At 32.2% G+C, this 19221-nt stretch overlaps 1 protein-coding gene across 14 annotated transcripts in view; it reads right to left on the reverse strand.

Moving 5' to 3' along the window:
- LOC105834830 (potassium voltage-gated channel protein Shal) overlaps window positions 1-19221 on the reverse strand; it is a 114203-nt gene that overhangs the window by 15165 nt on the left and 79817 nt on the right. For 4 of the 14 annotated variants that reach the window (XM_028189212.2, XM_012677611.3, XM_012677610.3 and 1 more), the window contains exons 5-6: window positions 10157-10240; window positions 987-1285 (exon numbers count right to left, since the gene is read on the reverse strand). The exons of 2 other annotated variants lie outside the window; for them this stretch is intronic. In XM_028189212.2, coding sequence (XP_028045013.1) covers window positions 1145-1285; window positions 10157-10240 — 225 coding nt within the window. In that variant the 3' untranslated portion in view covers window positions 987-1144. Of the gene's footprint in view, window positions 1-139; window positions 1286-9082; window positions 10241-10650; window positions 11297-14954; window positions 15006-19221 lie in introns of those variants that run through there. 8 more of the 14 variants (XM_012677613.3, XM_012677612.3, XM_036285891.1 and 5 more) reach the window with 6 other exon arrangements.

Genomic DNA, 19221 nt, shown 5'->3' on the forward strand with positions numbered 1-19221 from the left:
AAAAATATGGTATGCATACTATAAATTAGAAAAAAAATTTTATTATTTATTTAAACTTTTTAATATCTCTAGATATTTTGAAATTAACTATTAAAGATGTCACATGATATATCAAAGCTTAGCAAAGAACGAAACATACAATAATTAAAAATAATCTTTATTCAGCAAGAGAAAGCCGATTTTTCCTTCAAGTAAACAAGTCAACTCCAATCCTAATCGTAGGATCAAAGTGGTTTTATCGAATTTCAATCATTTCTCAATCACTAAGTTTCTCGAATTACAGAAACTGGTCGATATTCGAGGGTATAATAGCATGAATCGCCGGAAGTAATTGCAAATAGATTCTGTAAGCAAAACTAGTGATGTGTGAGTACTTGCAACATACTTGCAATCACAATGCACATAGTTTAGTGAGCAGTTATACTAGCAAATAGCCCGAAGGTATATTCGATTCGAATAATTTTCGATTTCTGATATGTTCTGTATATAATAAGAGAAAAAGCGACATTTGAACCGCGGCAAATAAAGTTAATGAAGAAAAAATCTTTTTAGAAATCAGACAATTTTCCAAAATAATGTTCAAAGCTTAAAAAAAACTTTTGAGAAATTATAAAGATACTTCCAAAGTTTTACTACACATCAAATTCTCCTTTTCCTATTCACTGTTACATATATCTACGTGCAAAAGGAAATCTATTCTCTTATTTGGAAACCCATTCTCTTCTCTATACGTTCAGTTCAATCGAGTGAAGACTTCAACTAGATCTACAAAATTACATCACGATAAATACTACACAAAATAATATGTATGTTCTGGATAAATAAAGTTATACGCGCTTTTTTTTGCGACGTCACTTATGGGATTTCCGAAACGTGCGAAACAGAACAATTGAAAAATCGCGCAGCTCTCTGGCTTACAAGATCCACGACTACTTCCGGTGGTTCGCGCTGCGCCCATTAAAGATTTGTGATTGATGATGGCTCACCGTTGCTTCGGCCGTGGTCAGCCGTGGTTCGTTCATCGGGTTCAGCGAGCACAGGTGTGGAGGAGGACGGCGGTTATAGGTGAGTGGTGGTGTGGTAATGCGTGGCTAGCGCATCGCGCACACGGACGATCGTGATCGGTTCTCGTGATCGTCATGATTCATACGGTCTCCGATACCGGGAGCGGTGGCTGCCCACCGGAAGTAGTCATGGTGGGCGCGGTGTTGGCGGTGTTGGTGGGGGCCGGAAGTGGCTGTAGGGCCTGCATGTCGCAGAGGTGGGAATCGCGCTTCTTTAGGTCCTGGAACAAGTGGTATTTCGGACATGTTTGAATTTTATCCTTCTGTCATCCTGCCTTCTCATCTAATCTTTATTTTTCTCACACCTCATCCCCCCCCCTCTCTCTCTCTCTCTCTCTCTCTCTCTCTCTCTCTCTCTCTCTCTCTCTCTCTCTCTCTCTCTCTCTCTCTCTCTCTCTTTCTCTCCCTCCTCTTTCTCTCTCTCTTTCTCTATCTATCTATCTATCTCTATCTCTCTTTCTCTCTTTCTCTCATTTCCTTTATTCCTCGTCCTCCCCGGGAAAGAAAAAAATAATCATCGCCACAATTAAATAAATATGTTGAACGTGCGAATTTACTCTTACGATTTTAAGGGTTTTTAATGATCTACAGATTGGAATAGACTACGATTAATGAATTAATAATCAAATGATGCTTGAGAGCAAAATGCGCGTGAATCTCGCGAGGACGAGGGGATCGGAAAAAGTTTCAGGTAATTTCTATCCCGAGACAGAAGAGCGAAGAGAAATTGAGAGACGAGGGCGTAAGAGACGAAAAAAGAATTACGCGTGCATAGAGAGAAACATGCGACGATATACATATACATATATGTATACATATATACACACACATATATGTATTGTATATATATATATATATATATATAATACGATGCGACAGATACGAGCGGAAAAAATCGAGAGGAAATCAAGGTGCGAAGCAAACAACACAGTAAGGAAGGTAATAACAATAATAACAAGACAACAGTAACAATACCAAGAACATTCCATTAAACGTAGAACATGAAGATAGAAGGAAGCAAACAGTGCACAGAGTTGAATCAAGATACTTCGTTGATACCAAAACGGTATAATTGTTCGGTACATATATGCACATGTATTGCTTAAATTAATTCAAACGCGCAATTTAAGCCATCATCATAAGCAAAATTATTCTGGAGTCGTAAATAACGTAAGTTTTCCATTTATAGATTGACAGCATAATAGATAGACAGGCTAATATAACTGTCCCAAAAATTTTACAGATTTTGTATTAAATTTAGCATAACAGTACTACACTGTTAATTGTCCATTGAGTCGCCATTGCTCCTATTCAATATTTGGTTAAATTTGACGAAATCAAGTAGTTAATTTGACTAATATTGAATAAATACTTACTCAATATACCGTTGATTTATTAAATTTAATTTTCCTATTGGGTAAGAGCAGTGGCGACCTATGAAATCGTTAAAAAATATTCAAATTAAATAAAAATTACTATGAGTTTAACATTAAAATTATTAAGTTGTTAAACACATTTTTTAAAGATCATAAGGTTGTGTATATATCTTAACTTAAAATTATAGTTGGATCAATCATAAGATGTTAAAAGCGAGAATAAGTTGTCATTGTTTCTGCAAGTTGATCTTTAATTGCATTCTCAGTGTTTCTAATCTAATTTTAAATATGATATAAGAAACACGTATGAGAATAAAGACTTATATATATGTCTCGATAAAACATGCGATAAATTTTTATATACAGTTGTAACTTATTAATTATCATGCCCGCATTTGTCATTCAAATATTATAATACATATTAAAATTATATTAATAAATTGATGGAGCATAAAGATTACTGAATTTTTTTTAGCTCATCTTGTGCAAGAATAAACAGAGCAAAACTATCATATTTTTCAAAATTGAGACGCTCGCAAGATATCGGCCTTACAAGAGAGAAGAATCGTGAGCGAAAAATCGATATCGTTTCTGACAGCCGCATGCGAAGTGCGTTATACATCTTACAAGCGAAGATAATAAATTGAACACTCCTGATAATCAGCAGCGTAACAGTTACAAGCAATCATCATACTTTACGTAGTTTCTAAGTTGAGTTTATAGCTCGTCCTGGCAGCATGACCCTCTCGAGCATTTAATCGTACGCACAACTTTACCATACAGTAATCACACACTTAATGTGTTGCGCTTATCGTGTGACTTTCGGCGCTACGTCTTTTGTGATTAATAACAGCAAATCAGTCTTATCTCAGACGTTTAATTATGCTATTAGTAATAGGGCAATGTAGTGGTAATCCTCAATCGATTTTATAATTGCTTGCGTGAATGCGCCGGGTAACAATTGATCAGAGGAAGATAAAGCGGATTATGGTTAATTACCGCATGATTCTTGACTTATTTTGTCGGTTAGATCAATTTCAAAAAAATTTTTTAAAGGTTACTTAAAAAATTTTAGAAAAAAAGTTTCAAGAATAATAATTTTTATAAATTTTATGTATGCCTACTGATACATATAATTTTTAGTATGATCTAAGTGAGATACTACAAAATTTTAATTAACATCTGCAAAAGTAAAAAGAAACAAAAAAATAAGATATGAGAGAGATAAAATCTAAAAATCTAATAAATGTTCAAACAGTTTTAGAAAAACACAATAAAAGTCAATCTTTAAAGCTGCAGTTTTCTCTCATAAGCAACTTTATTATTAATCGTACGTATTAAAATATTTTGTCTTGTTCTATTTCAAGTTTACAATAAGGTAAATGATGCGTAATATACAAATTATGTGATGTATTCATCGAATTAAGCTATGACGTAAACATACGCGATTGACGCTTCAACTCTATATTTGATGTCACATTTTTAATATAATCTATATGTTACATCGTTGTTAATAGCCCCAAAGAACGCTCAAACAGAATTGAAACGCTCAACTTATATCTATGTCATATCTTATTTAGATCCATATGCCAATTTCATACATACTTTCTTAGAATCGCGAGCTAAAAATGTTTAAGAACATTATATATAACACTGTATATGACACGTGCCGATCTATGCGATATAGATGTATAATGGATATTTTTATATATCTTTTTATTATTAAAATGTCCCTCTATCCACATCCTGGATTCTTATTAACTCCGATATTATTTACTGTTCAAAAGTATGTTTAATATAAAAAAGAAATTATATAAAGTTAAATAAGATATTATTTTTCAATCGGGAAAAGAATATTCTTGATCCATAACTAATCCAAAACTCACAAATAGTGGCAGATAAATCTGATAGTTCGATGCAGTTTACACACCACAAACAATATTGAATGTATTACATTCCTGGCAAAAATAAAAATCGGAAAGTGGTCAAATGTAAGGGGAAAATAACTGAAGTGTAAATAAAGTGTAAACATTTAGAAAGCGTGAATTAGAACAGCAAAACGTAAAAGAGATGTTTTAAAATGTTTCTTTGGAACGTTCCACTGTTCCCATTTACACTTCCTTCAAAGTATCGTTTACGCTTCAATTACTTTCCTCTTACATTCGAATTTACGCTACAAATTTTATTTTTGCAGCAGGCTATAATGCCGTGTTAAAAAGAATTTTCAAAATAACTATTCATTAACGAAAAATCGACATTGCTCCGATTGCTAACCGACGACTAGTCTCGCGCGCACTGCAATGCAGTAAATTCTAGGCGAGTTTAAGGCGCAAGGGTTGACCTCCGCGACATGTCGCCGCACGTGCGCGATCATTAATCCCTCACAAACATTCCGGCGATAAAGCGTCTATTCCAATAATGACTTTACTTCACAAGTCCTGATAATTTCACCACGAGGCTTCACGTTACGCCGCAGTGCAGTTACATGCACGCACGCCTAAGAGCACTAAATCGCGACATGTCTCGAGGTCGGATGTATCGAATTGACTGCTTATGCACTAGCGTGTTTGAGACTAAGCCAGATACTCGTCTGACAATGAGTCTAAAGCAATAATTTTAGAGAGGTAGCAAGTAACAATTGTGCTAACATTTGCAAATCATTGAACAGAACAGTACAATAATAAATTACTTTTTTTCATTTTTAAAATCTCTTTTAAATTTTTAATTCCAAAAATTCAATATCTTAATTATAATATACTGTGTAAAGAATAATAAAATGATTTTTTTTTCACAATAATGCAAAAGATGCATATATATTATATATTATAGATTTATTTATGCACTTTTTTACTCATATAATTAAAGACTCATTATTCCGTTTAGAAGTTTATGTGACAATTAATAAATATAAATATTTATGACATTAGTTGTTAAAACACGTGAATAATTATAATTTGATCCCATTGCAATTAAGTTCAATTTAAAATTAATATTATCAAAATTTATTTATCTCAACTATATAATATGACTAATAAATTATTTAATGCAACAATACTAAATACAATAAAATAAATTTTTTAATTAAATAACTATAATTTATAACTAAATTTATTTTAAATTATATAATTTTTTTCGCGATTGAAAGATAATAAGGTTATAGTAAAACCCTATATAAAATAAAAATGTCAAATTAAATGCGAAATAAATCGTTATTTCTATTTGAAAAGAAAACAAGATTATTGGAATTTAAATAAAAATGAAATTTATGACAAAGCTATTTGCATCTCTCATTTCTCTCACGGCACATAAACACACAGATATTCGAGGCACATTCTTCTAATAATACTCAACAAATGTATTAAAGCAGCAAAACGTAAAACAGTTTGCATAGAAGTGCCTCCATTATGAATCTTTGGAAACGACGCAATATTGCAAAATTATTTCTACTAAAACCGCAATAAAACGTATAAACGCTTAATATGCGGAAAGAGATCAAATAAAAATACTAAAAGTTATTGAAACTTAACGTTTCTTTGAACGATTTCATGCGCGAAATCAGCAAGTGCGAAAAATATAGAATCAAAGTGACTTAAATTTCAATGCACGAAAATGCAATAAATAAAAATATATAAGTATATTTGCATGTACGAAGTATCCTACGAAGTTTTATTACATTATTTATTACATATTCTCAGTTAATATCTAATTAATTAATCAGTAAAATCAAACAAAAAAAGATAAAAACAATTTAAATTAAACAAAACCTCAACCTCTGAATATTTTGATTAAAAAGCTTCAAGTTTTTGTAAAAGGTACTCATAATTATTTACATGACAATTTAATACTCTGTGAACATTATGTGTAATCAAGCTAGCCGATCACGATATGAGATAATCTGCAGTAATACCAACACAATATAATCCTCCGTAAAATAAATTTATTGCATATAAATACAAATACAGAAAGCAAGATCAATAAACGTAATGCAAATGTATTAAATATTTGTATTATTTTTAGATGTACTGCTTAATACTTGCGCCAATGCTTTTTATAGATATGATAAGCTCAAAAGTAAATATTATTAATCAGAAGTTTGCAATAAGATTAGAAGATTTTATATTAAAATATTCACATATGGAACATTAAATCTCTATCTGTCAATACACTCGATTAATAGCATCACTATAATGTATAAGTATGCAATAAGCTTAACAAAATTGGTATTTATTTTTTACTTTTATAGTTTCGTTTTTAATAAAAGGGGCTTCCAAATTTTACAGTTTTGTGTTTAATCTTCTTTCTTTATTTTTATAATAATTTATTGTAGTAAAAATGTAAGATAAAATTTGTGATTTAATAGCCGCTGTTTTAAGAGAAAGAAAGAATCATAAAAGACGGATTGATGACTTAATCAAGTTGAGCCGCAAGATAAGCACTGGAAATTTAAGCAAAACTTTACGTCACGCCTTTAAACGCATTCAATTTAGACGACAGCCGTAAAGGTTGTTTTTACGGTTAAATTTATTCGCTATATTGATGCAACGGCGAGTTTATGCGAAATTTAGTAGACATTTACGAGGATTTGGTTAATGTAGCATATCAACGATAGAAAATCCGGCTGAAATAAATGCACAGCCTTTGCCTTTGATAGTCATTTTCGTAATATCCAATTACACTTCGCATGAAACATCCAAGAAGACATCTCGTCACTACAAATAAGGTAGCCTAGATAATCTATTTAATTCTCGTTTACACTACGTGTTAACTGAGATAATCCATAACTATTTAATTCTCTATTTACTTATCTCTGTAATTTATAATAATTAGATTACAGAAATCTTATTATATATGATATATAATACAAATTGAATATAAATCTCTTTTTCCCAATAAGAATAACATATCTAAGTAAAATAAAGTACATTTGTTTAGCCCATTTTACAGTGGAGCGAAAGAATTACAAGTCAATTATAGTACTCTGATTACAATTGCAAATGCTTTAGTAACGGTTCGTTTATTTCATAACATACGTTTTATAGTAAACATTATTACAACCTGAATAGCAAAATACAGTTTTTTAATTATCACTGACATTGATGTCACTTGCTTTAATTACTTTAAATTAACATTGACGCAAGCAAGGCTAATTTTGTTTTTATTAATTGTTTTGTTAACTTTTGTTAGGAGTAACATTCAAAGTATAATTTTAATATTTTTTTATAATTACAATTGTGAATTAAATTTAGATATACATGGATTTCAGTTCAATCACATAAATTATATTTAAAAATGTAAAACATATGAGAAACAAAGCAACTATTTTTATTTAAAAAATTAAATTATAACTCTTATTTTTTTCTTTTTAAACACAATTTTTAACGAATAGGCTGTTCTTTCGTTTTTTCTTTTTTCTTTTTTTTTAGTTTCATGACTTTCTTTCGAGGTAATTTAAAAGTGTCGGCGATTGAAATAGAAGCTCTTCTCTTTCAAAATTTTTCGGTTTTACGGTTACAAAAAATACTTTTAGTTTTCCAGAATTTATATGTCAGTTCTGCCTATTTTTTAAATATAATATTAAAAGTACAACTTTACAAAATATAAGGATATATTCCATCATGCTGGGTCAATTGTATTTACTCGCAAAATATAAATTTACACATAAAATACTAAACCGAAGGTAAAAGAGGTACGGGAAGCGAATAGACTTGCTGCGTATGCAAATGCTGCAACAACAGTTCTTTATCATTCGTTTGCGAAACATTTAAAAAAATCATTTTTGTATCTCACTTGTGAAATGTGTCACAAAAATGTAAAAAAAATGACAAGCATTCCGGAAAACTAAAAGTATTTTTCGTAACCGTAAAATCAAAAAATTTTGAAAAAGAAGAGCTTCTATTTTAATCGTCGACACTTTTAAATTGCCTCGAAAGAAAGTCATGAAACTAAAAAAAGAAAAAAAAGGAAAAACGAAAGAAACTAACGGCCTATTCTACAGCTGTTGTATTACGTATTTTTCTTCACGGCTTTTTATACCCTAACTCTCTGCTCTTTGTGAATTTTCTATCTGCTACACTTCTGTTTAGTTAAAAAGATACGAACTTCGTAGCGAGAATGTAACTAAATTCGTATATCTGAGAAAATACCAATACTTTAAGAAACTGTGATAATTCAAACTAATTTATCATTTAAAAAACCACAAAAAACACATATAACAAAATATATAAATAGTTTATTTTAAGTTGTACGATTTTTAAAATTTCTTTAATCAAATTAAAATTAATTCTTTTTTCATAAAAATAATGAATATAATTTTGATAATTTAAGCTTAAAGAATAACAAAAAATAAAAAAAATTTGTTCCTATATAAAATTTTATACTAATAGAATTTTAATTAAATAAAATCGATTTTAGTTTATCTTATTTTAAAGAACTTGTCATGGAAACGTTTATTAATAATGGTACAATAATTTATAGAACATATCCGTTTTACTACTTCAAAATGACAAAATGTTTAAAATTGTCCTAGTTTCAGAAAATTTATTATATGTTTACAAGTTATACTTTTAAAAATTTAACAAAAAGTTTTTAAAAAATAGTTTGAAGAAAATGACACGATTTTTATGCTGCCAAGAAACTTCTTTCTTTTTTTTTGTTACACAGTGTAAGCGAGAAAATCTAATTCAAGCAGACAAATTTCACAAAAAGAATGAGAAGACTAACAGCTAAAGGAGATAGCAAAAAATATTCCAAGGGTGATCTCGAAAAGAACAGCGCAATTTTTTCTTCTCGACCCTTCTCACTCGAACAACTCCTACGTATTTTATGCTCGAAGTTTAAACAAAAGAAGAACCGCAACAAGGGTGTTGTAGGTCGTAAGGCACGAACCGCAGAGATTGCATGGTGATGAGGCGTTATACCGTAAAGAAAAAAAGTGCTAAGTCGGCGCATCACAGCGCTAATGTCCGTCGTCAATTTTCGTGTTCACCAACAAGATCAGATTAGCGAAATTTGACATGCTTCACAAGGACAGTAAAGTGTCCTAAATTCCGATGCTGAAATATCCATTCCATCGGAAATTAACGGTGTGATAGCTCCTCAATATTCGTTTGAATAAATAATGGTAACGATACATATTGGAAATATTGTGGAAATCATAAAAAATCTCTAAAATGAAGTAAGATATTTATATATAAACATGAACTATTTGTATATAAAACAAAGCTTTTAGCATAAGGAAATTATCGACTCTTAAAAGGCTGGCATATCCCTAAAAGCATCTTACCGTCTCCCTAAAAGCAAGACAGCCACACATCCATAACCATAAGAAGCAAATTGCACACTAATAGTATATATGCACAGCCTCATCGACGAGCCTCCAAGGGATGCAAGAACCCCCTAAATAAGCGCAGCGGGCAAAAAGGATTTTTTCCGAGGATGAAAGCAGACACCGAAGAAGCCAATCCAGAGATTGATCGCTCTTAAAAGCATTTATTGAGCACCGCAAGGAATGGGGTTTGCTGAGGGGATCCTGATATGTTCTTCACGTCATGGCAGAGCACGGAGAAGCGCGCGAGATCCAGACATTTGATACACCACACATAATTCTACCATATATACATATAAATAATATCTCATCATCCTCATCATCATATTAGCATTATCATTATCGTCATAGTCATCATTTCTTGCAATTGCCTGCCAACATGGTTTCTTTACCTTTTTCCGCACCTGTATACGGTCGCCGTATATGAGCACCACTCTGTCCTTGCTCTCGTTCGAGGTAAGCTGATAGGACAGGCTCTACAAGATTTTCAATTGATCGATCAGGCATTATCGCCATTATCGATCGCGGGTATTCATCGCCACAAATTCGTACATTTTGTTTTGTTTTGTTTTGTTTTGTTTTTGTTTTTGTTTTTTTTTTCATGATCGTCGTCGTCGTTGTCGTCGTGGTCATCGATGGCGGTTTCCGTTCACCGTATTCCGAGAACGATGATGAAGATGGAAGGATGAGGAGGCAGCGCCGATCGTTGTCGGTGGGTCCAAACAGCAGCGTCATGATCGTCGTCGAGTTGTCGTCGTTGTCGTTGTCGTCGTCGACGTCGTAGGGAGTCGGTGATGGCACGGAAATGATGAAATAGAAGAATTTGATTGATTGACTTTGTGGATTTCGCGCGACTGTGTGTGTCTTTGCTTGTGTTGTTTGTGGGTTTTTTTTTTTCGGTAATTTTCTTAGATCGCGAACGATCGGCGAGTCGATACAGATATATGTATTATTTTCGCTCTATATACATGACATATATCTCTCTTATACTGTTTCTCTCTCTTATTCAATTTCTCGCCCGATTACTCGCACGTAACCGCCGCTTTTTCTCTCTCTGTCATTGTCCTTCTCTTTCCATTCTCTCTGTCGGGGAGAAAACTGTATTTATGTACATAAATCTTTTACCTTCACTCTGGTTACTCTAAATTGCATCTGCTTTACGTCGATAGATGAGCGTAGTCTCAGCTCTCGTTCGCAAAGCTCCGGACTTTTCTAGCGCGTTACATATATTTACTCTTTGCCGACGCATGCATTTCCTCTAATGCATTTCTCGGCTGTTTAATGTAATCGCTCATGCGTCGTGCGACACGTGGCGGTGTCGTATTTTCATTTATTACTCTTTTTAATTGCTACGTTTTTTTTTTTTCTCTGTTCGGTCCGGTTTGGCTTTAGTGTCGTTTACAGTGCACGAGGGGACTTTTTCAGAACGAGGCCTCGACGAGGTAAGTGCCATCCATGGCGGCCCCCGTCTGCCCACCTTGGGCCCCGGACACTTGGGCCCTTGTAGCCGGGATGTACTGACTGTACGCCTGCTGAAATCCACAACCACAAGCACACACTACATTGTTGCACGCTAGGTACACCTACGCTAATGCTTGCTACGGACTTCCCCCTAAATTTCCAACTACTCTCGCGATCGATGTATGTGTGTGTGTGGATGGATGTGGAAATGAAGCTTTAATAGAGATCTACCGTGCCATGTTCTTTCCTACAACACTACTCCCCTTTATTGTTACTCGCACCGTGAGCCTTTCGTACGAATAACTTTTGTTCAGCCAACGAGCAATTAGAGGCTCTTTAGTGCGTTGATTCAGTGATACAATTATCGGTATTATGCATGATGCCCCCAAACTGTGTATTCTAATTGTTATTTTCTGGTGAAACGCAATTTTAATATAGATTTCCTAATTAGCAATGAATAATCGCAAGTATATTATTAAAAGCTTATTTTTACTTGAGAAGAAAAACACTCTCTTACTTTATAATGCATAATTTTACATATGAATAAGAATGGAGAAGATATACACTTTCCTCCGTACCTATCACAATTTCTGTTTTCTAACTTTTATTGCTAATCCCTATAAGATTAAGTATAAACTTCATCATCTTAACTTGTATTTATTTCAATAGATCACGATGAATATATTATAAACTCATCCCTATACGTAGGGCAGTAATATTTCACGATATCCTCTCTCGATTTCCTTGCTCAACTTTCCAACGACCATAATAAAATTCGATTGCAGCGATTTTCGAAGAAACGTATACCGTACTACTGACCGTAAAAACCGATGGACTTCATGGCATTTCAACTGATTCAATAACCCCAGAAAAGCCTGCAAATTGACGAAGTGACGTGCATACAGCGCGCATCATCGACAAAACGAATTAACTCACAAACATCGATGCGTCACAAAACCCTCGAACGAGTCAAACAATTCGAATTCGAGTGCGAATGCGCGCGCGAGTGACAATTTTGCATTCGAGCGAAATACGTGTTTTCCACGCGGGATCGGCAAAGCGGAAAACTAATGAGCCCCTGCAGGCAATGCGATTTTCGGCGCAATTATTTCCCGGTAAATTGCTGTCACGATAACAGGTGTCCGAATGCGAACGAATAAGACTACGCGTACGTACACATGTTTTCTCGGTATTCGCGCGGTATTCTCTCATTATAAAACTAAAAAAGAGATTAAGTAATAATTGTACACATATAAATTAATACACACATTTACACAAAGTGCTCTGGAAACGAAAAGAAGTGTACGGTATTTTGAGTACACCTTGTGCTGCGAGACAACGACAAAAATACGAAACAACAACGACAAAAAAACCGAAGTCAGGAATTAAAGAGAGACAATTTATACCTGTAATTATTAATTCTTACCTTACAATAGGAAGAAATACGTTCTACAGGACATTTTACAAATGTATGTTTATGAATACAAAATACATAAATAATTATCATTAGATATATGTACATGTGAATTATCGTCTGATTCATTCAAACACGAATTTAAGTCAACGAAATAATCGCGGAAAAAACAATCACGATGCACATTAACAATTATTTTCAAAATGCATTACATTTTGAGAATAGTTTTCAATTATTTATAAAATTATTATATGCTATCAAAAAGTAACAATAACAACTGTGAAAATGGGGATACAAAGAAATAAGTTTACACCAAAAAATGTGGTATTAGAAGCAAAATCGTCACGTTCATAAGAGATCATAAAAGACAGTTTTATGTTTATTTAAATGTCATTAGCGTCAATAAAAAAAGTGTCATAAAAAATTGTTTGTATATTTTTTGTAAATTTCGACACTATTATATAGTATTTCGCGTTTGCGATGGTTAAGACCGCTGACAATTTGCGTCGTATGAATTTTCCGTAACGATCAATTGAGATTATAAGGCGATGCTCACGTAGTGCTTACAGCCGATCATCGTACCTGTTGGACGCCAATTAATCAATGCGAATTGATGGCCAAATCGTAACTTGAATAGACGCGACGGAGAATCTTTGCAAGTTATTAACGAAGAGAGAAGCGCTCGATTTTCACATCGATTAATCATCCAGGCCGGTTGTAATCGACGCGGCTCGACGGGATAACGAATAATACGTAATTAATCTTGCTCACTGTGACGGGATAAGATTTCGGGCCAGAAAGAACCGGTTGATATAGAGTATATATACATATACACAAGTATAGTTATATACAAGACGATTATACAGAATGTCGCAAAATCCGAACTAGAAAGTGGTCGATCTTTCCAAAGAAATAAATCGAGGCATGGTGAAGTAACCGTCTAAATAATAAACTGCAAGAAGGAGCGCATTGTGGAAAGAATTTTAGATTATAAAGTTAATGTAGGGTAGTTAATAATTCAAACTAAAAAATATTTGACGCGTAAGAAAATAACCGCAAGCGCAGAACAAAAAAGAACTAGCGTTGTAGAGTGAAAAAAAATTTCCTCAAAACGTTTGTAATTTTGTAACACTTTGCGACGATCTATATAACCCATGTAGCATGTTTATATCAGATGCCATGTACTTGTAGTTAGAAATACTTGAGATAGAAACGAAGCGAATTGTAACGCGCGTATAAATATGATCTTTGACATTTATGCGAAGTAATAACAATTCTGCGATTGAACATGCAATTACACGGCCAGAGATGTTTGGTACGATATATGTACAAACTAGCAACCGCTCGCACGACAACGTGAGTAAATTCGGGGCCGTAATTATACATTACGCGCTCACATGTGTTGCATATAAATCAAGTGACATGTAATTAGTACATTGAGAAAGAAATTCAGCACGCTCAAGCGAGTATTTCAACCGAGCAAGTATTCAGAAAAGGATTTGAAATCCTGTCATGCCATCAACGATATTGATGCACTTCCAAATAATAGAATGTCACTTAAGTTAATTAATCTCCTGACAAATGCCAATCAAAACAAAATCATTTTTAATAGAATAAATTACTACGGAATATAAAATTAACTAATAAGTAATTGACAATAATAAGCATTTTAATTTTATATTTTATAAATATAATATCATAATATCGTAATTTATATAGAATTATTAGTACATTGTAACTTATAAATATAAATTCTAATTTTAAAAATTTTTAGTTTTTTAAGTTTCTGATTTTTTTTTTAATGTTAAAGATTTTAATATATTACAATTTAAAGTTTCCTTATTCTTAAATCTAAAGAAATTTTAATCAATATTTAATTAAACTTTTTGTAATCTTTATTATTATATTTTATTTATTCTATTAATCATAAATGTGAGACATCAAGATTTATATTAGATTTACTCGCTGCAGATTTTTAATATCAAAAATTCTTTCAAGACGTCAAATTTAACATGCCAAACATATTATATATTGCATTACACACACATATATATATAATTTAAAGAATTAAAAATATTATTTAAAAATAATGTATGGATTAATTGGTAAATCACCTAAGTTTTCAAGCAAAACGCGATATTAAATTAAAAATACTCGACCAAGCGTGCTAGGCTCCTTTGTCACATGGTTAACAATTAATAGTAATAGAGTCTGCCGGGGATGAAGATAAAAAGGTGCTCGTTACTGGGTCGACGACGAGTAGTGGATCGGCGGAGTTTTTTAGAACGTACACTTAAGATTCAATTTTGTCTTGCCTGGCTGATCTGAAGTGGGTGCTCCACTACAGGCTCCCGCTGTTCCTTCGGCTATGCATTATTCATAAAAGCAACTCGTGTTACATTATAGTGTGCATAATGCGCCGGTTAATCCGACGCGACGTCATCGCCGACGTCCGCGCGAGTTCTGATGACTTTTTGAACGAAACGGAAGTATAAAATTATAAATATTAATGCGCGAATCTCGTGATACGATCTATTAACTTCCGAATGTCTCGGTAAAAAGCGATAGTCGCCAGCGGTGATCATGATTAATTGCATGGATTAAGGAACCGAAAAATCCGTTAAGCGTGATGACGATACCATTACCGATATTACAACGTCACGATAGAACTGACGTTGAAGATCGGTAAATCCGCCGCGTCAAACTTTTTGTCGACTTTTTCTCGAAGTTCTTCACTTTTCGATCCGAAGAGATGGCGATGTATTTGTATGCGACGAACTTTCGCGAGAGAAGCTTAATTGAATTCCCATGTCCGCGAACAGAAGAAATTCCCATGAAGATTCGGGTTCGGTTCAGATGAAATCCCCCCTTTGGAACTACATAAAAGTTTTTGCATTCAAATCTTCAAAAGTTGAACCTTTCTTTTTATTACAAATGATCTTGTTTTTCGTAGAGATTCTTGAAATTTTATTAATATTTTTCAAATTAATCTTTTTACGCTCTTTTATATTTTACATTTTATATTTTATATTAATAAATTGCACTAAAAAGTACGTACAATTATATAAACAAGTATAAAATTTATTTTCACTTATTCATAATATTCTGTATTTTTTCATAATATAATAAAATATAAAAAAACACAATATGTAAATATTTTAATTAAAAAATTAAAACAAAAAATTGATCAACGTTCTCAATAGTGATATTAAAAGCATTATAACACTATATGATCTCTATTTACGCCTTAGAGCTACAAAGCATCTTTTCATTTAAAAAATTTCAAAAAAATTATGTAGCAAATAGTTTCAAATGATTGCTTTAGATCAATTATATAAGCATATATAAAATTGAAGTAAATGTATAAAACTGTAACTATATTGTACATTTGTAACGACATTCATGGCACTTGAAAAATTATAAGAACTTCTAATAAATTCTATATATATAATACATTACTACATCGAAAGAATGATATGCTAATACAAATCTCAAAATAATTATGTTCAACCATTAAAACATTATATTGAACGTTCATATTAAACAAGCTAATTTTTAAAATGTCAAAACTTTTTACAACAGTAATATTATGCTTGAGCGTCCTACATAATTATAATGGTTCAACATAAAATTATTTTTTAAATCTAGCTAAATTTTTAGACGCTGCAGTAAAATTGTTCTTTTTATGTACTAAAAGAGAAAGCTTAATTAAAGCTCTCTACATTTTTCTTTATCCTAATATTAAAATATAATTTCTGGAAATAGTTTGAAAAATAATTATCTGTAACGATAACTTCTTTTTAGAATTATGTCCGTAATAACATATAGACGTTGTATAGTTCAATGATTTATGCACTCACACGCAACTTTCTACTATGTTTAAGTATAAAACTTTGTATCGCACGTGTACGACCAATTTGCGTTGCAAAGTACTCGTGTAAAGACACGAGGCCGTGTCTTTCGAATCTCACACTCCTTCGTTATGTATATATACCCATATGCTGAATGACACTTTCTGGTTTTTATGTTCGTCATAGCTTTTCAAACGCCTAAAGCAACAACATTCATAAAAGATGTAAGATAACAGAGTTTTTTACGTTTACGTTTTTCTTAAGTACTAGCATAATAAGATGGCTTTATTTTAAACTAACATATACTGTGTGTATTGTGTATTTAAAACTAATATATATATTATGCCATTTTTTTAATAACGCCAGGCAACGCTAATTCAAACAAATAATCTATCCTTTTTTTTAAGATAATAAAGAGATTTCGTGACAATAGGTCAAAATTTCAAAATATATTTTTAATAAATTTTCAAAAAAGAAAACAAAAAGTAGAAAGAGAGAGAAAAAAACAGAGAGAGAGAGAGATTCATTAATTAATTAAACTAAAAAAGAATAAAAATCTTTTTTAAAGGCAAAGTTTCATTCACATTGTCGCAGCAACTTTTTGAAATATATTTATTTTGAAATATAAACAATACCTCTTTATATATCTTATACGATAATACTTGAGATTTTATTAAAACTTTAGTTTCACAGAATATTTTAATTTCTTCCAGCATTTTTACGGTATCAAGTTTCAATAAATTTAACTATTTTAATAATTAAATTGTAAATTAAAATTAAAATAAATTGTCGTTTATCACTATGACTAATTTTTAAGCTATGGTTTCTTAAACTATTGAATTATATTAGTCCAGTCATTTTAGATTTTCAGTGCAATAAAAATGGTGGCAACAAATATTTTTTAATCGCTTTATTTTGTTGTTTTAAACAACATATTAAAAATAGAGAGCGGCCAGACTTAAAAAATTATTCAAGATCAAAAGTCACAAAAATCAGTTTTTTGCAAAAATCTTGTTTTCTATGGCTCGGAGATTAATTGAGGTGTTTACAAGAAAGAAAGGTCATGTTATCTACAAAAATGGTCCTATTCATTTTTCACGTGCGACGAACCGTTTGCGAAGAGTGACGAATGTGAACGTCGAGCGCTGTATCCGTTTCCGCACCACCATTCAGGTAAAATACAAGCCGCGTTTTTTTTACATGGTATCCCCAGTAGACCTAGTCTATGTTAAGTGTAAAAAAACTGCGTTTCGTCCTCGTCTTCATAAATTTCATGTATTAGTATTTCATTGTCAAGTTCTAAGAGATCTGTATCTTCGTTATCTTTCTCATCTTCGCTGATATTTGTTACAAAAAGATCAATGGTATTAATATCATCACTCTCAGTAGAAACGTTATCGGAAGAATCAACAGCAGAAGCTTCAGGCATTGTATTGAGACGTGATTGTTCATGACAGTTGCCGCATACAATGGAGTAAGATAAACTGATTTTTTTGGCACCGCATCCTTTCGTACAATTACAAAAAATTAAGAATATTATATGGCGCAAATGGTAACAACGTTGTAATGGGCTCCAAAAAATTATTATTAAAGATCCATTGTGGATCTATGTCTTTTCCCAGCCACGTTTGGATCTGGTAATATACACGGTACAAGTATTGTTGAGCTGCTGCAGTTGTAAGTGGAAGCGATGGTAATTTTACAGCAGTGAAACTTGTCGACTTTGCAAAACTTAAATACCGATAATGATTAAGAGATGTTTCCGACTTAGGAGCTTCATACATTGCCAATGTAATTTTCACTCCATTCTCAAATATGAGTTGTTGAGAACAATTTTCTTGTTGAAAAATTTCGGCAGCTTGATACAAATCAGGACGATTTTCGAACATTTTTAATGTATTTAGTTTTCCTCTGTTGAATAGAGCAGAAGTGGTATCCGGTTATTACATGTAGCAATAAAATATGTTGCTTACATTGAGGATATTTGTAAAAGCTTGAAGAATTATAAAATTGTATCTTGACCTTTCCTTTGCCTGGTTTCATGAAAAATAATTGTTGCTGTAAATAGTGTAAATGACTACGTCCTATGAGAAGAACCAAAAGATCGATGTCTTCGCCTACTACGACAATAGCGATTAATTCTTTCATTGCAGTTTCAATAATTAACACATCTGCATCATCACGAACTTGTTTTGTTGCGGTATTAAAGTTTTTAAATGTGTATATATATATATATATATGTGTATCATATATACTAAACATAGCATTCATATCCTATGTATAAGCTATACGGAATGGAGCATACGCTTTATCGGGAAACTTTACCGCTTGTTTAAGTTAAAACGGTTTGTTGTACGTGAAAAATGAATAGGATCATTTTTGTAGATAATTACATGAACTTTCTTTCTTGTAACTACTTCAATTGACCTCCAAGCCATAGAAAACGAGATTTTTGCAAAAAGAAACTGATTTTTGTAACCTTTGATAACTTGGATAACTTGAATAATTTTTTAAGCCTGGCCGCTATTGTTTCCTCTGTTTTCAGTATGTTATTTAAAACAACAAAATAAAGCGATTAAAAAAACAAAATTGTTGCTACCATTTTTTTGCATTGAAGGCATTTTTTGGACTAAAATAACTGGACTATATGTATATGTCTGAAAATCGAAGTTTTATGTAAATTAATGTACTAATGAATGTATTTCGTTGCTATTCGTTATTGTCGGTAATC

The sequence above is a fragment of the Monomorium pharaonis genome, chromosome 4, assembly GCF_013373865.1.
Source record: "Monomorium pharaonis isolate MP-MQ-018 chromosome 4, ASM1337386v2, whole genome shotgun sequence".
NCBI lineage: Eukaryota > Metazoa > Arthropoda > Insecta > Hymenoptera > Formicidae > Monomorium > Monomorium pharaonis.